The 18,300-nt window shown below is 46.5% G+C and overlaps 1 protein-coding gene across 8 annotated transcripts in view; it reads left to right on the top strand.

The window, feature by feature from the left end:
* Window positions 1-4,879: 4,879 nt before the first annotated feature.
* The window catches only part of CENPU (centromere protein U), a 31,765-nt gene continuing 18,344 nt past the window's right edge, over window positions 4,880-18,300 (top strand). For 4 of the 8 annotated variants that reach the window (XM_057696931.1, XM_057696933.1, XM_057696928.1 and 1 more), the window contains exons 1-5: window positions 7,486-7,580; window positions 7,813-7,861; window positions 9,722-9,830; window positions 13,758-13,863; window positions 17,855-17,915. In XM_057696931.1, the coding sequence (XP_057552914.1) occupies window positions 7,519-7,580; window positions 7,813-7,861; window positions 9,722-9,830; window positions 13,758-13,863; window positions 17,855-17,915 (387 nt within the window). In that variant the 5' untranslated portion in view covers window positions 7,486-7,518. Of the gene's footprint in view, window positions 4,969-6,421; window positions 7,581-7,812; window positions 7,862-9,721; window positions 9,831-13,757; window positions 13,864-17,854; window positions 17,916-18,300 lie in introns of those variants that run through there. The other 4 variants (XM_057696926.1, XM_057696930.1, XM_057696927.1 and 1 more) reach the window with 4 other exon arrangements.

The raw sequence follows: 18,300 nt of genomic DNA, 5'->3' as shown, positions 1-18,300 counted from the left end.
GACTGCCAAATGTACTTAGAGGAAGGCTTCGCAAGCCTGATTGCGCATCAGGTCCCCTGGGGGATAATAAATCTGATATCTGCATTTTTAATAAGCTCCCAGCTAAAGCCAGTGCTGCCGGCCTGTGCATTACACTTTGAGGACGAAAGCACTGGAGGGGCCCTGCCTGTCTCCCCAGCCTCTTCTCTGGCCACACCCCGCCCCGCCCCCTCCTTCCAGCCACGTGGGGCTTATTCTAACTCCCAGAATGCACCACGCGCTCACGTGCCCCTGGGCCTTTGCGCATGCGCCCTCCCTAGAGCCCCTTCTTACAGGCGGCGACGCGCTGGCGCCTGGCCTTTATTTCAGTGAGGCTGTAGAAGCCACTTCTTCTAGGAAGCCGCCTCCGATTCGCCAAGCCCAGGAAACAAGCTGTCGGGCGTGGTTGAGGCGTGGCAGGGATGTGAGGTGGAGGGGTAGGTGAGGACAGTTGCTGGGGCGTAAGGTCAGAGGGGAGAGCGAGCTGGATCCTGAGGTGCCGGGCGGCGGCCAGAGGGTTGGGGGAGCCGCTCCCTCCCGCAGAAGGTTCTCGGAGGAAGGTCTGTGCGTCACCTGGGGTTAGGGGGCGGCCTGTCTGAGCCGCGCATGTCTGAGGGTGGCTGGCTCTTCCCGGCTGGGCAGAAACGGCCCCTGAGGAGAGGCCCCTGCTGGCCCCGAATGCCCTGAACAAGGTCAGCAATGTGCGCGGCCTCGGGCCACCCGAAAGTCGTGTCCGCGTGAGCAAGGCCACGAGGATGAAAGCCTTTTCCAGAAGGTTCTTTTGTGACCACAGCTTGAGAGTGAATCATGGAGACAAGTCTCTACCGTGGACATTTTATGTCCCTTCTTTCCTGAAGAATAATCTTTTCCATTGAGACATTCTCTCATTTTCTTTTCTCTTCCTGATCCTGTGTGCTCCTTTGGGTCCTTGTCCAAGGTATAAAGTTACTCCCGCCACAGTTTGGAAGTCAGTTTTTGTTGGCTAGTGAGATTCTGGGTTTTGCTAGAATGCTCCTGTTGGGATTCCTGCACCAGACTCTCTGAGTCCTGCAGGGAGCTGGGAACAGAATCTGAAAGATGCGACACAGCATGGTCAGGATGCAGTGACCCGACCTGTGGAGCCATGTAAGCTCAGCTTGGGTGGGAGAAGCGCCAGGTAGGGCTGGAAAAAGTGGAACCTCAGTTACAGAGCAAACAAGTTGTGGAGCCTTGTGTCCCAGCCAGGGCGGTGCTGGAAAGCACGTGACCCGAGGAGGGCGCTAATGTCGCTGCATTCTGCCCGGATGGAAAAATCTTTCCGCCCCCCGCCCCCCACAACTTAAACGACGCAGAATAGTACTTCCTTTCTGATTTTTTTATTTCCCCTTTTCCTTAAAGCGGGGCATCCAAGGGACAGTCTCTTTCCTCCTGGCCGCGCCCCCCCCCCCCCCCCCCCCCCGCCTTCCTGAGGATGTGTGGAGTTTGTTTTGCAGCGTCTTAGTTACAGATGTTGCGCCGTTGGTCTGTTTGAAACATAACGGCTTTATAGGTTCTTCCCGATGAGAAGTGCCAGGTGGAGTGGGTTATTCCTGCATACCCAGTAACTCGCAGGTGCTGTAAGAAGTTAAAAAAGAAAGTTGGAAAATTGAAAAAATAAATGATTTTCTTTTCCACAATAGAAAATTATACCCTCTGCCTTAAGGGAAGCTGACAGGAATTACGGAAGAGGATCCCAAGCACGTGAAGAGGAAAATGAGTGAGGGTGATTAAGATGTCTTGTCTTATTTATCTTGAACCCACTTTCAACCGACTGTAAACATTATTAATGACGCCTGAGCGTGAGTAGCGCTGGTTTCCAGCCCCGTTCTTCCTCTGCCCTCTAGTGGACACAGCGCTGAACAGAACATTCAAACCGAGGAGCTCGCTAGAAAATAAGCAAAGAGGCACAGTTAGGAATGACAAGCCCTTCTGTCTGTCTAGGGACCTCCAGATTTTTATCTTATCTTCATAGTAATCCTATAAGATAAATAATAATAGTCTCATCTGTATTTTCATTAAACATCAAGTTAATTCCAAAATATAGAACTAATATATAGATCAACCTACTCCACAGGCAAATTATATTTCCGCAGGGAAGTATCCGTAGCCAGCCACTCCATTTATCCCAAGGATCCGGGATGTTTTGTGGTTCTTTATGTTCTGTATTTGTATTATAAAAGCAATAGAGGTTTTTTTTTTGTTTTTTTTCCCCAAACATGACAGTATATTACATAACTCAACAACCCGTCTCGTAGGTGTCTTGCAGCCTCTCCGAGCTTCCTCACGCTGCTCGATTCCCCTGGGGCTCCAGACCCACCGACCCCACTCCTGTTTTCAGTCCCCATCCACCCCATCCTGAGCGCCATCCCTACTTCATCACAGCCCCTAACAGGCATGTCCTATTAGTTCTGTCTCCCTGGAATCCTGACTAACACAGGTAGGTACGTCATGAAAACTGGCCCAATTAGAGTAAATCTCAGGCCTTTTTCTGGGACTGCTGGGACATAGCTGCTGTTTCTGTAAAGGGTGGAATTCCGATGTGAGACTTGGAAGAGCTGTCAGGTGCAGGCTCTGGGTGGGAATCCTCAGATCGAGTGCAGCCACAGCCACTTATTCCCTGTGGGGCTGCTCCTTTGTTCCCTCATATGCAAAGTGGGATTCTGGTGCCTGTCATAGAGGGTTATTGAGAGGATTAAATGGTTTCATGATACTAAACACTTAGAACAATGCCTGGATCATAGTAAATCTCAGTAAATCCAGGTGATGGTGATGGTGACAGGACTCAGGCTGAGGAAAAAGCTGAGGTGCAAGAAGGGAAAGAAAATGGATCAGGGCCCTGGTGGCTTCTCCAACCGCTAGATCAAATTGAGCTTGACAGCCCTCCTACTGGGGGCTTTTCAGTAACACGAGCTCATAAATTCCTTTATCATTTAAACCTACTTGGGTTGAGTTTTTATTTCCATCCAGAGCGCTGAACCTCTTCTTGTCTTAACATTTGGGTAGTTTCTTTTTTCAGATCCACAAGCACAAAATGTTTGACTGTAACCCCTTTCCTGGGAAATGGAGCTACATTTCCACACTCTTAAGGGTGACAACTTACAGTGATTCCAGGAACCTTACTTCTGTGCATCAGTGGGGAACTACCTTCAAAACCTCAAAGGTGATTTACTCTTCTATGGCAATTGTCCAAATGATTCCTAGATGGGGTGAACAGGTATTTCACTGAAGAGGAATCAGGAAGGACCTATAAACCAGGAAAAGATGATCAACTTAAGGGAAATGCAAATCAAAACCACAATAGGACACCGTTTCCCAACTTGCTAGTCTGGGAAAAAAGTTTAAGTCTTGAAAATTCTAAGTATTGACAAGTATGTGCAGCCAAGGGGACTTCCAAATACTGCTGGGGTGTAAATTGTACAGTCTAAAACGATGTGTAAAAATTGGCATTCTCATATAAAGCTGAAAATGTCTTTATCCCATGAGGCAATAATAGTACTTTTGAGTCTATCCTTGTTTCTTAGGTATATGCCCTGCAAGACACTTAGAGGAATGTTTAGCATGGCATTGTTGGTAACAGCAGAAAGACCGAAAACAACTGATGTTTCTATACATAGGAGAATGGATTAATAAAATGTGGTCTATTTACTTAATGCATTCCAAAGACAATGAAAATGAACGAGCGGCAGCTACATGCATCAATGTGGATAAAACCTAAAAAATCATGGCTTTGAGTAAGAAAGAGCACTTTCAAAATACATACCAAATATTTATATAAAGTTTTAAAACATACAGTAATTAATACATCATTTAGGGACATATCAAGGTAGGAAAACACGGGAATGAGAAACACAAAATCAGAAGAGTGGTTATCCTTGGAAGGAATGACAGCTATTAATTTCCTAATCCAGTGGTGAGCACATGGGTGCTTTTTTATCTTTACATTACATATGCTATATTCTTTTGTATGCATGAACTCTAAATTTTTATTGTGGTAGAATGACAAAGTTTAGCATTTTAACCATTTTTAACTGTACAATTTAGTGTACAGTTAAGTAATTCTCATTGTTATGCAACCATCCACCATTAACCGCCTCCAGAACTTTTTCATTATTCCAGACTGTGCTTTTGGTGTCACAGCTAAGAAATCATTGCCAAATCCAGTGTCATGAAGCTTTTGCCCTATGTTTTCTTCTAAGAGTTTTAATTCTTACAATTAGGTCTTTGATCCATTTTAAGTGCATTTTTATTTATGGTGTGGTAAGGGTCCAGCATCATTCTTTTGCAGGTTAACACAGAAAGCAAAGAATCAGAGGATATTAAAAGGGGCCCTCCCCATTTACAAATGAAGAAACTGTGATAGAAATAAATAATAAGCCAAGCTCAGACAACTGATTAAGGACAGCAGCGGCGTAAAAGCCACACCCTCTCTACTTCCAATGCATTACACTAGACAACTGCGCAGGCGGCTAAGCACCCAGCGCACCCCGCCCCAGCGCGCCCCGCCCCGGGTGTGGACCCGCCCCTTGCTGGAGAGCGCTGTCGGACTCTCGGGCACTGGCTCCCCCCCTTCCCCGCCCCCGAGGGCAGGCCCTGGCGGCTCAGGGGCGCGGAAAACGGGCGCGGCGGATGCGGATGACGAAAAACCCGGGAAACATTTGGCCGCTCAGGGACCCCCCCCTCCCCCCCCAGCAACTGGTTGTAAGGCGTAAACTCCAGCTCCGCTTTCGCGCTGTGCCAGGCCGGATCTTCCCTCGCGCTCCGGGACGGGGAGGAGCCCCGGCCTACAGGGCGCGAGGCTGGGGGCGTGGCCGCGTGCTCAGCCCGGATTGGCCGCTGGGAGCGGCGCGGGGTTCGGCGGGAGCCTCGGGAGCTGCGCTGGCGCAGAGAGCGGTGAGCTGGGATGGCCCCGCCGGGGCGAGAGCGGCGCTCGGGGTAAGGGCTGCGGACCCTCGGAGCGCCGGCCGGGGGTCCCGCTTTATCTCCCTCTTTCGCCGGGCTTGGGTTTCTCGGAGCTGTTCGTGCTCCCTGGCTCTGCCGCCGTGCAACTTGTCCGAGTGACTAACCACTCAGCGTCTTGGCTTCCCGGTCTGTAAGATAGGAATAATAATATTCTCAACTTCATAGGATCACGGTGAGGTTTAAAGCAGTCGGTTTGAAACCGTGCCTGGCGGGGAGGAGAGAAGGTTGCCATTGCTTTGTGTGCTTCGTGTGGGTGAGTGTAGTCTAAAGTTCAGATGCTTTGAAACAAACCACCCAGCAGGTAGCTTAATGAGTGCCTGCTACTTGCCAGACATGGCGTTCTAGTGACATTTACACTCCGGCTGGTCGTCAGTATTCTTATTTTCAAGACCGTGCTTGTTTTTGTAACACAAACCACAGACTGCAAAGCCGAACTAAAACTCCGGGTGGGGGGCAGGGCCCAGCTGCTGCTTGTTCTGCTTGTTCTTACAGAGGGCCTCCCGCCGGGATGGGGCAAGCGTTTTTTTGTTTTGTTTTGTTTTTTTAACTAAAAAGGGCATGCATTTAAAAATAGGTTACAGATTCATTGGCAAGTGTCTTCCTGGTGGATCATGGAGCACATCCAAGGCCCTTTGTGGGCCTGGCTGGAGGGGCCTCGCCCTGCGGCGTGCTTCGGTTGGTACTCAAGGCCATCCGAGTTACACCTGGGCGCGGGAAGGCTGCCTGGAGAAGGTGCATTTGTAGATGCGGGTGAGAGTGCAGGCGGGCCAAAGAGCGTAGAAGAAAGGCTGGAGCAGGACAAAGCAGGGCGGCGGAGTAAACCCAGACTGGGCTCCCGTGGTCAGTAGGGAAGAACCGGACTCCTCCAGTGGAGGGGAGGAGTGGGGAAGAATAAGGGGCCTGAAACTCAGCTAACAAGAGTTAAACTTAATCTGATAGGCCAGTGGGGGGTTCTCTCCCTCCTCCCTCCCCACACGTATACACGTAACATTTTTGCCTTTGAGACTCATGAAATGTGTTCATCCCTCCCCCTAAAACGCATTAGGGTGCATACGCCAAAATTTTTACGTTGTGTTATCACAGAGGTTTCCATCTTTTGGGAGCCTCACCTTGCCTCTAGCCTAAGGTGAGGAGGAAGCTTGACCACTTTTTTGAGCACAGACAAGGCAAGAAAGAGTGGGTTAAGAAGTTATGTGATCTGGTTTCTAGTCCTGTTACTTGGCTGTGTGACTGATGTCACTTAACTTTTCTGAACCCCAGAATCATAAAGGCCATAAAACTAATATCTGCTCTACCTTCTTTTTTGGGTCTGAGAATCAAAGAGAACAGTTGTTTTCAAAGTGCGATTCCTTGACCACCATCAACAGCACTGGGAACTTGTTAGAAGTGTAGACGCTCAGAGGCAACCCCAGGTTTACTGAATCAGCTGCTCTGGAGGTGGGCCAAGCAATCTTGTTTTCACCAGCCCTCCAGGTGATTCTCATACCTGATGATTGAGAACCATTGCTCTAATGGTTTTCCAGCTTTTTTTTTTTTTTTACTGTAATTCACCGTGATGTTTTACATCACAATGGGTACACAAACATGCACATACGCACACATAATAAAACAAAAGATTTAAAGGATCTTATATTTTATATTCTCTTGTATTTATTTTTTTTAAATGCTGGGGGCAAACCTAAAGGACTTGATGGGGCAATTGATGAAACTTGGATGTGGACTGCAGATTAGACGATGATGTCAGTGTTAAATTTCTTGAATTGGAAATTGTACTGTGACTGTGCAAGGTAGTGCCCTCTTAGGAAAGACACGCTGCAGCGTCCCCAGTTTACCATACACAGGCACACAGGAAGCAGGAGAGACAAAATGTAAACCATTGGCGAAGAGAGTAAAGGGTATACAGAAGGTTCTTAGACTATTCTCACAACTTTTCTCTAAGTTTGAAATTATATCAAATAAAGAAATACTCGTTACACAAAGAAATACTTGTTTGGACACTAAGTGGACTTTGCTGTCTGCTAATAGGTCTGCAGGACGCGTTTGAAAGTCAGGGCCTGTGCCTGGTGGTGTAGCGCATCCAGCTGCCCGGGCATCATGCCTGGACCACAGGGAATGCTCAACACACGGTCACTGACGGGAGTCTTTCCTGCCTCTCTTATCTTCACTGTTGTTACATCTTGTTCACTTTAAGCTCCGTTGAAGATACAGCAACTTCATACTTTTATCCTAATGCCTATTGGAGGGAGCCTGAAGGGTGGGAAGAGGGCAGCTCTGGGTTTGAACTGATGCAGATTTTAATGCAGGTTCCTTTCCGGCTGCGTGTTGCTTTGGGCAAGTATACATCTGGAACATGGGATTCACTTCTACCTTGAGGACTGTTTAGGAGCTGAATGAGAAAATGTGTGTAAGAGAGCCAGGCACGGGATGGAACGGGAGTCCAGTGCTTGATGAAGAGAGGTACCTCTCTTGCTTGTTTCTGCAGAACGCCAGCCACTGCTGCTGATTGCGACTTCAGGGACACGGATGACAGCAGGGTTAGGAGTTTTCTGTGTCCCCGAGGGCAGAGCTATGCTGTTTGTACGTAGGTGATATGATTTGACCTATAAAAAATTTAATTCAGTGTGTGAGATATGGGTTCTACTTTCTAAAAGGATTTTGCCATTATGTGAATTTCATCATGTGCACATTGTTACTGCAACTAACAAGGAATGTAATTTGGAAAGAAAATGCTTGGAAGAGGTTGCAAGTTCTGGTGTTTCCCACAGTTATTTTTAAGTATTTCCTAACTTGTGTGTGTGTGTTTTTGCTGTTTCCTAGTACGAGATATTCAAAGAACACTGTAGGAAGAACACATTCCACGAAAGATGTAAGTTATCTTTTTTATATTTTAATGTAATTTTCTCGTAACTGACAATACAAAATAACGTTTTATAGGATACTCGGTTTCGTAGACTTGGTAATCTCAGTGTTTTCTTGTAGTGAAAAAGTATATTCCTTTCCTTCCTGCTCTTTCCAGTATAATGAAGAAAATGGCCATCGTTAACATTTTAAATCTTTTTTTCTGGGCCTAGGTTGGTTTCATTTTCATTTGGATAACTGACATCGCTTAAAAATTGTACAGCGTTCTGTAGTTTGCTTTTTCACTTATAGCCATTTTTCCACTTTACAGTTTTCCACAGTTTATAATTTCACAGTATTCCATTTAGTTTTACATTCACGTGGTATTTTCACTCTAGGGTAGAGTCTTAGAAGTAAATGTGTGTGAAAGGCAGGTGCCTTTCTTTAATACTCTTGCTAGCTCATTTCAGATTATTTTCCAGCATCTTGTCCAGTTGGCCTTAGAAATTCACAGGAACAACCTGTGACAATGCCTGCCTGGGGGGTGTCCGAGTGTCAGGAGTCCTCCCTGCTCTGTGCCCCACCCTGGCTTTCTCTCTTGCAGGGTCTCATCCCTTTGCTCCCTCACCCTTTGGAGGAGGCCCTTTTCCTCTCTGGAAAGCCCTGGAATCCCTCTGTCCCACCCCCGCCCCTCCGCCCCAGCCCTAGCTTGCTTGTTCTTTGGGTGGGTTTCTTCAGCTCTTCTGTCTTCCCTCCTCAGGAAGGCAGCTGCCTTACATGGGCTGGAGGCCCGTTTGCTCAGGGAGGATGGGAGATGTCACCTCCTCTTTGGTGTTTGTTCTGCTCCTACACACACTGAGTAACTTTTCACTGAGGGTCTGTGAGTGGTAGTTTTTGTTTTGTCTCTCAGTTTTATTCCATCTCCTTTGTATCTTCCAGAATTTCCTCATATCTTCTTGTCCGTTAACGGCCCCCTTCCACATTTTCCAGAGCTACTCTGGATGTTTTTCTCGTTTTCTGTATGTTGTCTTTCATTAGGATCTGGGGAGCAGTCTTCTTAGGGCTTATTCATATATTGCACTGTAAGTCCTTGTCTCTCTTCTGCAGTCAGGAGTTTGTACCCCTGTGTATCCTCAAAACTGTTTAGGAACTTTCAGGGGAGTGGGCATGTTTCTGGGGAGGAGGCCCACACTGGCTCAGGAGTTAGCAGGCTGTGGCCTGTAGGCCAGACCTAGCCTGCCTGCTGTTTTTGTAAAGCCCTGCAAGCTAGGGTGGTTTTCATATTTTTAAATGATTGAGGTAGAATCAAAACAAGACTATCTCATGCCATGGGAAAACCTGAAATTGAAATTTCAGTATCCGTACATAAAGCTTTGTTGCAACACAGCCGTGCTTCTCCCTGCGCTGCTGCTGTCTGCTTTCACCCTGTGATGGCTGCGTCAGGCAGTGGCCGCACAGCCCCCATGGCCTGCGACGTCTAATATACAGGTGGCCCTTGAACAACACAGGGTTGACCTGGGAGGGCCCACTTATACCCGGATTATTTTCAATAGTAGTTTCTGCACTATCCGCAAGTTGGTTGAAACTCTGGATGTGGAAGCCGGAGAAGGAGGGCCGACTGCAAAGATTATACGGGGATTTTCGACTGCGTGGAGTGGAGGAGCCCCGAACTCTTGCACTGTTCCATGGTCAGCTGTGTCTACTCCCTGGTCCTTTATAGAACAGTTGCCCACCCCCTGCCTTACGTGATCAGGAGCGCCCGTGCCCCCAAGAGTGTGGAGGCTCACTTCTTAGGCCGCAGTGATGCAGGAGGGTCCTTGCCACGTCTGTGTGTAATGTTCTTGCTTTTTAGGGCCAATTCATGACTTTGAACTTTATTCACTTTTAGAAAGCTGGCCAGAAGCACAGGCTGACTGATGTATTTGATTTTCCTGATAATTCTGAGATCTCAAGCATCTGCAGGCTGGGTGAAGATGAAGAACCCTATGAAACCTTTGGTTAGTATTTTAAATATCCTAAAATCTTTAGGGTGGTTGAAGCAACAGTGTTTAGGCTAGTTACTAATAAAAATACAGAAATGCCTTCAAATACAAAAATGAGGTTGTCTGTACATGAATACAGTGTTCCGGGGAGTATTAGATAATTTGAATTTTTCTCACTGCTTGGTATGTTGGAGCTAAGAACTCTATTCATAAACATTGTCAAAGTGGAGCTCTGCTAGTAGCATTTGTCAACAAGCCAGCCAGATTAGGTCACCTGTTGTAGAACTTTGTAACAAGAGGAATATAACATATATTTCTCACTTCATACCTCCAGTAGTCAGGGGCTTTAATTTCGGGAAGGGCAGAGGGATAATTTTTCCTTTTCTTAAAGGAGGCAGAGGATGCTTCAGGAGAACTTCCCCTGTGTTCCTTGGAGTGTTTGGGGGACAGGGCCGGTACCTGGCTGACCAGGGTATGTGAGTGTCCAGATGGGACAGCTGCTGTCAGTGTGTCCCTGGCCACTCCAGAGGCCAGAAACAATACAGAAAGTGCCATGTGCACCCACATCTAGGACAGCAGTGATCAGACATTTTTTGCCAGGATAAGTTTTAAGGGAATTTTGAAAACATAACTTTTCACGTATTTTTAATTTGGTATCTAATATTTCTAGTCTACTTTTTGTTAATGAAAGAAAATATTGTACATTTTATAACATGAAAAGTAACCATTACCAGAATACCCTTTCATTATGACTTGATAAAAATGTTTTAATTACTTATCTAAAAGAAATCTTTAGATCTGAATCTAAAAGGAATTGTTATTTAAAAAATTGAGATGTAATTCACTTGCCATAAAATACACCCTTTTAAAGTGTACAATTCAATTCAATTTTAGTCACAAAATCGTACAACCATCACCATTTTCTATTCCAGAACGTTTTAACCACCCCAGAGAGAAATCCCATGCCCAGCAGTAGTCACTCCCTAGTCTTCCTCCCGGTCCTTGGCAACCATAGATCCACTTCCTGTCTCTGTGGGTCTGCCTGTCCTGGACGTTACACTGAAATAGAATCATATGCTATGTGTGTGGTCATTTATGACTGGCTTCTTGCATTTAGTGTAGTATTTGCAAGGTTCACTACATGGCAGTAAGTAGCAGTACTTCATTCCTAAAAATTTTTATGGTTCAGTAATCCATTGTTTGGATAGACCTCATTTTTTTATCCATTCATCAGTTAATGTACCTTTGCCTTGTTTCCACTCTGTGGCTGTTAGGAGTTATCCTGCTGTGAACATTCGCGGACCAGTTTTTTGTATGGACATGTGTTTCGTTTCTCTTGGGTGTACAGTCATCCCTCAGTACCATGTGGGATTGGTCCCAGGACCCCCCTTGGGTACTATAGTTGGAGGATGCTGAAGTCCCTTCTAGAAAATGGCACAGAGTTTGCATGTAACCTATGCGCTTCCTCCTGCTCGCTATAAATCATCCCTGGGTTACTTATAATACCTAATACAATGTCAGTGCTATGTAAATAATTGCCTGTATGCAGCAAATTCCAGTTTTGCTTTTTGGAACTTTCTGGAATTTTTTTTTCCAAACATTTTCAATCCATGGTTGGTTGAATCTGCGGACGCAGAACCCGTGGATATGGAGGGCTGACTGTGTACCGAAGTCATGCAGTGATTCTGCTTCAGCTTTTTGAGGAACTGTGTACACAGCAGCTGCACCACTTTGCATTCCTGCTGGCTGTGTATGAGGGTTCCAGTTTCTCCACATCTTCATCAACTCTTGTTATTACCTGACTTTGATTCTAGCCATCCTAATTGGTGTGAAATGATCTCTCACTGTGTTTGTGTGGTAAAATATATATAACATAAAATTGACCATTTTAACCTTTTTTTTTTTCCATTTTAACCATTTTGAAGTGTACAGCCCTGTGGTGTTACGTACGTATGTACGTCGCTGTGCAGCCATCACCCCATCCAACGCCCGGGGCCTTGTCCTTTCCCCTGCATGAAACTCTCTACCCGTTAGCCGACAGCACCCCGCTCCCCACTCCCTCCTCCAGCTTTCTGTGAGTTTGATCACTCTACATACCTCATGTGAGAGCAGTCACACAACGTGTGTCCTTTTTTTCACTTAGCATTATGTCTTTAAAGTTCGTCCATGTTGTAGCATGTGTCAGAACTTGCTTTTTAACAGTGTGGTGTCTGTTTTATGTATGGACCACATTTTGTTTACCCACTCATTTGTCAGTGGACACTTGGGTTGCTTCTACCTTTTGACTGTTATCAGTAATGCTGCTATGAACATGGGTGTACAGATATCTGTCCCGATCCTGCTTCCCTTCCTTTGTGTATGTGCCCGGAAGTGGAATTGCTGGATCATATGGTAATTCTGTGTTTAATTTTTTTGAGGAATTGCAGTTGTACCATTTTTACGCTCCCACTGGCAGCGCACAAGGATTCCAGTTTCTCCACATCCTCACCATTACTTGTTCTCTGGTTTTTTTGATAATAGCTATTCGAATGGATGTGCAGTAGTATCTCGATGTGGTTTTGAGTTGGCTTCCCCTAATGAGTAATGTTGAGCATCTTTTCAGTGTGCTTATTGGCCATTTGTATCCAGGCATACCTTGGAGATACTGCAGTGTTGGTTCCACACCATGCAGTAAATATTTCAATAAAGTGAGTCAAATTCTTTGGTTTCAGTGTGTATAAAAGTTATGTTTACACTACACTGTAATCTATTAAGTGTGCAATAGCATTTTGTGTAACAAAACAATATACATTCCTTAATTAAAAAATACTTTTTTGCTAAAAACTGCTTATCATCATCTAACGATGCAGGGTTGCCACAGACCTTCAGTTTGTAAAAAGTGCAGTATCTGCAAAGCACAGTAAAGCAAAGTGCAGTGAAATGAGGTGAGCCTGTATGTTCTTCGAAGACGTGTCTGTTCAAATCTTTTACTCATTTTGAAGTCAGGTTATTTATCTTTTTATTGTTGAGTAGTAACAGTCCAGCTTGTGTGACTGGTGACACATGAAGATTCAAAATTGGTCTAGTTTTCTCTTTTTTTCCTTGTTATTCCCTGTAGTAAAGTAAATAAACTCCTTTGCTTAGTTGAGGCCAATACAAAGTATATTACTAATTTTAAAATTGTGCCGTTGCTCTGTTCATTATATAAGTAGCTGCTTATCTGAAAACATGTTTAAATTTGTGCACTCTCTGAGCGTGAAGAAATGGGTGCTTGACTCTTACCAGGCGCCCCTGCAGCCATTCTCTCCGCACCCCGCCCCCAGGGTGCCAAGGCCTGTCCTGTGACCCCTGCTTCCTCAGCAGGTGGGAGCAGCTGCCTCCTCTCAGCGTCTGCTTTCTGCATCTTCCCACCAAAGCCATTTGGTCTCCTCTCCTTTATCTTCGTTCAAGTGAACTCTTTATGCTTAGCTCCAGGCTCTGGAGTAAAGGAGAGAGGAAGGGAGGTGCAGAAGGACCGGGATCCTCCCCCAAAGGGCCACGGGTCCACCGATGCCCTGCACCAGGCACTTTGTGGGGTGGTGGAGTCGGGGAGTGGGCTGAGCGTGCCCAGCCTTCGAGTTTATAGTTCGTGTAGTGTCCCCAGGTGGACATGTGACACTCCATGGGGTGAGGAAAGAATGGCAGACCTCCTGTTTATGTTCATCTTTTAGCTCATTTAAAAGTTTCCATGTCATATATAAGGACAGGAAGGTTAAAATGGGTAATTCGCCATGTATTTATGGGTGAAAGGGTTTACATTTTTTCTTGTTGAGGTGTGGTATTAGGAGTAGCCTGTGTCATGGGTTTTGATTTTGTCAGTCATTTAAACAAAGGTTGCTTTGTACTCTGATGTAAAGGAACAAACCTGAATTATTGCCCAGACAGCCAGACTTCTAAATGCCCTTTAAAAAAAATCTTTTGTAGACCCTCCTTTACACAGCACTGCTATATATGCTGATGAGGAAGAATTCTCCAAACACTGCGGGTCATCTCTCCCCTCAACTCCTCAAGGAAAAGAAGTGAAAAGAAGGTATGCGTAGATCTCAAGTGATTGTTTACTCATGGTTAATGGGATTTCTGAGACATTCTTTAGGATAGAAGCTTATAAAACCAGAGCTTTTTAAAGATCTTTTGGGCTAACTTGTTTTTCCTCAAGAGAACTGGGATGTAAAAACTTAATTTTTCAGTAAGTGGCATTACTTATAATAACTATAACCGACACCTGATGATCCTAGAAAACATGCCAGTGAAGGTGGTTTAGCTTTGAGGTAAAACAAATAAGGAGGGGAAAGGTTTTATGAGCATAGAATTTTAGGTGATTTTGAGAGGTCCCTTTAATTTACTAATTCTCTTAATTGTCAGAAAAGATGTTTCTAGTGCAGGGTGGGAACAGGGGAGAGAAGCTGATAATCCCACAGGAAGCACAGTCCGTTGTGAAGTTCAGCTGTGTTGTCCTCAGGTGCGTTGCTCTGAGTTTTACAGATTTCTGTGGAGGCCTGGGTCAGAAGGTCTGTGCAAATGACTCCACAGAGACAACTCAAAGCACAAACAATGGACTCGTCAGTAGCTGTGGTACTAATTATAAATTATTAGAGCAAATCCTTGACTTAAGGACCTCTGTTAGGTGATGCTTACTAGTTACTGACTGTATTTTAAGAGTAACAACACTGTGTTTTTAAAACAAATGCCCCACGTGGGCAGAAACCTGGATGAGGACGTCTCTCTCTCCCAGGCTCTCTGCACGGGGAAGCCTTCTGGTGCTTGGTTACTCAGGAGACTCCAGTTTTTCTATGAGATGTTATTAAAAATGGGTAACAGAAGCCAAATAGTTGGAAAACCACACACTTCATTTTAAACGGTAGTGAATGTGATTTTTCAAGAATTTCTGAATAGGTGATGCATTCCCATGGTCTAAAAATATAAAAAGGTTAATAACAGAGTCTTCGCGTCCGCTCCACTGTCACCTGGCTCCTGCTCCCACTTCTTCCTTCTCCCCCACTATTAACTTCTTATGTCTTTTCACAGCTTCTCTGTGCACATCAAAGTAAGAATGCAGAGTTTTAACCTTTTTCGAAGAGGCAGGAGACCTTGCCAGCGGGCGTTTTCCGCTCTGTATCCTGGAGGGAGGTCTTCCATATCCGTGCATCTGCAGCTCCCTTGTGCTGTGCAGTCGCGGGTTCCCATAGCCTGCGTCTTCCACAGTTCACTTCCCCAGGCCTGGATCCACGGGCTGTTGGGTTGTTTCCAGTCTTCTGCTGTCTCCAGCAGTGCCGTGGTCAGTAACCTGGTACATAAGCCATTTCACACACGTATCTACATGTTTACACACATTTTAGTATATTTCTGTAGGACGTATGCATAAAGGAAAGCCTCAGTCAAATGAGATGTTAGTAATTTTCATAGTTACTGCCACGTTCCCACTAGCATGGTGTCAGACGTGGGTTTTGGCCACTGTGGTATGCTGTCCCAGTCTAGTTCTAGGGAGAGTTTTTCTCATGACTGAGGTAGCATCTCTTACATGTTTTACAAGTTCTTGAATTTCTTTTTTGCACACTCTTTATATCCTTTTTCCATTTTTCTAGTGTTGGTCATTTTCTTCTTGACTTCTGTGACCTCATTTAGACATGAGTGAGATTAACTGTATTTGTCATGGGCAGCTGCTGGCTTTCTGGCTGTGTAAGTGGATTGATGACTGCCACCAAGTAGGGTAGGGCTGCCGGGGAGACTGAGTACCCCTGTCACCATGAGACGATCGTGAACTTGGTGTGGAGAGACTGCTGTGTACTTGGGTCTGGCGCTCAGAGGAGGGGCTGAGCTGGGATTCAGGCTGACGTGGTTGGTACAGGAGGTGTGGGTTGTGGGCACAGTGGGGCCTCCCAGGGAGAGACGGTGGCCTGAGAGGAGGCAGCGATCTGCGACCACCCGGCATCTCTCCAGGTGGAGGAGAAGGAGCTTGCAGAGGAGAGAGAAGAGCGGTGGGCAGAGGGGAAAGAAGGAAGGGTTTGTTCTTGGGAGTGGTGGGCTGGTGAGTGTGTGTTGTCGGGAGGATCAAATGCAGTTGAGAAGCGAGTCAAGTAAGGGCTGAACACACGCGTTGGTTTAACAGCGTGGACGTCCTTGGTCGTCTCGGTTTTGGCGGTGTGATAAGTCCAAACAAAGAAACATTGTTTGGGTTTTATATATGGAGACAGAAGGAAGTCTGGGCAGAAGTGATGTGGCGGGGGCGGGCTTCCCAGGACGCGAGGGGGCGTCAGCAGCCAGGCCCCGCGTCCTCTCCAGGGCTGTGCAGTTCTTTGTTCCCAGATCTCCTCTCCTCCTCCTGTGTCGGCAAGTCTGCTCCCACCCTCTCCTCTCCACCCGCCCCCGAACTCCTCTCATGGCTTTAGACCCACAAGCCACTGTCCCCGTCTCCCTCCTGCCCAGCCTCTCCCGCACCCCCGGCCGTCCTGCACGGCAGCTGCATTTCCCTAGATGCCCACAGGCACCTCGGACTCAACAAAGGAGAAACCAGGTTCCATCGTTCCCCCCTCTTCCAGGGTCAGCAGGCTCCTGTGGTGGTCTCCAGCTTGACGGTCCTGCTGTCACTCAGTCACCCAGAAGTGTCTGGGAATTGCTCCTGGGGCCTTCTGTTCTCTGACCAGTCTTATTTGTTCTGGCCTGGGACTACCTTGAGAACTGGTGTTTCTTCCCTGCGTACACCCTCCACCTCCCCGCAGCTGCCACTGCTCGGGCACCTGCTGCTCGCACCTGCGGCCCTGCCGTCGTCTCCTGCCTGGTCCCTTTGTCTGTGGAATCGCGCCCCCTCCTCACCCAGCTGCCGGCGCTGGCTGTCTAGCGTGGACGCCTTAGCGCACTCTCACACCCCACCTGTAGGGATGGCATGGGGGCCCCTGTGCCTGTTTGGCTCCTCAGGGAAGTAGACCCTGAGACAGAGTGAGGACTGAAGAGATTTATTAGCAACATCTGTGAAGGTTACAGGTGGAGGAATCAGGATTGAGCAGAGATGGCCTCCAGCTGCCGTGCGACTCTCAGGGCTCTGGAGGGAAGACCGGGCCTTAGTCCTCTCTCCATGCTTGGTTACTGGCTGGGGCCGGCCACACGAGCGTCACCTCGGCGCAGATGCTGCAGCGGGTCCGGTGGCGCTGCGGCCAAGCGCAGGGAGGTCTGAGCAGGTTGCCTCTGGCTGCCTTGCCGCCTCCCCATCACGGCCTTTGGCTTCTTCCAAAGCGTTAGCTTCTCTTTAATAAGACATTTGATCTCTGATTCCCATGCGTTGAACAGGCCAGGCTGTTTTACATCCCAGGCTGTTTTACATCCCCATGCTTTTATGTTTACGTTTCATTCTTCCTTAAATAAATCCCCTTCCCTTTATTTCTTTGCCTGAAAAAGTGTTTCAAAAGTCATCTCAGGTCTCATAACCATGTTGTGTCTCCTGATTCCCCAGCCATGCAGCCGCGTCTCCTCTGCACTCACTGTCTTTGCCTTCCTGCCAGACAGTGAACCTGTTAAGGGAAGGCTCCTCCTTTTTCAAGTAATTTTATTCCTTGTACTTGCATTTTGAGGTTGGTGTTAAAGAAATGTTTGTTGTATTGAATTGAATGAAAAAAAAGGAACTCTCATCCCAAGTTTAGGGTTATTTTTTCTTTTTCAAAGGATGAAAGAAGGTAATCCCTTTTCTGTCCCCTAGGCACGGGCCTAGTGTCTGTGGATTAGTACAGACGATGCCCTGTATGCCTGGGCGTGGTGACAGGGAGGAGGGAGCAGTTCTCAGGCAGGACCAGGAGGTGCTGCAGTCTGGGGACACTTACTTGCCTGCCAACACTAAACTGACGTGGGCTGGGTATGGGAAGGTGTGGGCGATGACCAGGAAATCTGGGAAGGTGGCAGGCCCACCCGTGGCAAGTGGGAAATCTTCTCATTAAATCGAGCTTGTTTTTGTGTTGGAGGGGCAGCTTTTAGAAGACAGATATGAGTAAAAATGAAATGTGTGCAAGATACTGATGGTTTGTTCTCTGGTACAGTTCGGACACTTCTGAAATTGAAACAAGTGAAAACCAGCCTGTAAAAGTTAAGGCAAAAAAGGTATGCATGTTCTCCTGTCTTAAATTGTAAGATTTTCATATCCATTTAGATTGGCTGCAAATAGAGAAAATGCTCTGTAGCAACATTTTTCATAAAGAGTATATGATGTTTTAGAAGATTTTTTTAAAATAAAAAATGAAATATTTTTATATCTGAAGTGTTTTTCATTACAGAGATCTCAAATCTGTGTACCTGTGAGTTTTCACAGTGTTGGTGTAATGTGTTTAGATGGTGATTTACAAAGGCAGAGTGATTTGCTGGGAGTGTTTGCGTGGAGCCCTTCAGTTGAGGTTTCTCGTCCTGTCCACTACTCATGTTGCTGTCTTCCTGTTATGTTCAATCTTGAAGTTTAGAGATAAGAAATGTGGGCTTTATGGTTGTCTAC

Source organism: Hippopotamus amphibius, chromosome 10, assembly GCF_030028045.1.
Source record: "Hippopotamus amphibius kiboko isolate mHipAmp2 chromosome 10, mHipAmp2.hap2, whole genome shotgun sequence".
Lineage (NCBI taxonomy): Eukaryota > Metazoa > Chordata > Mammalia > Artiodactyla > Hippopotamidae > Hippopotamus > Hippopotamus amphibius.
This window is presented reverse-complemented; position numbering and strand designations above follow the sequence as displayed.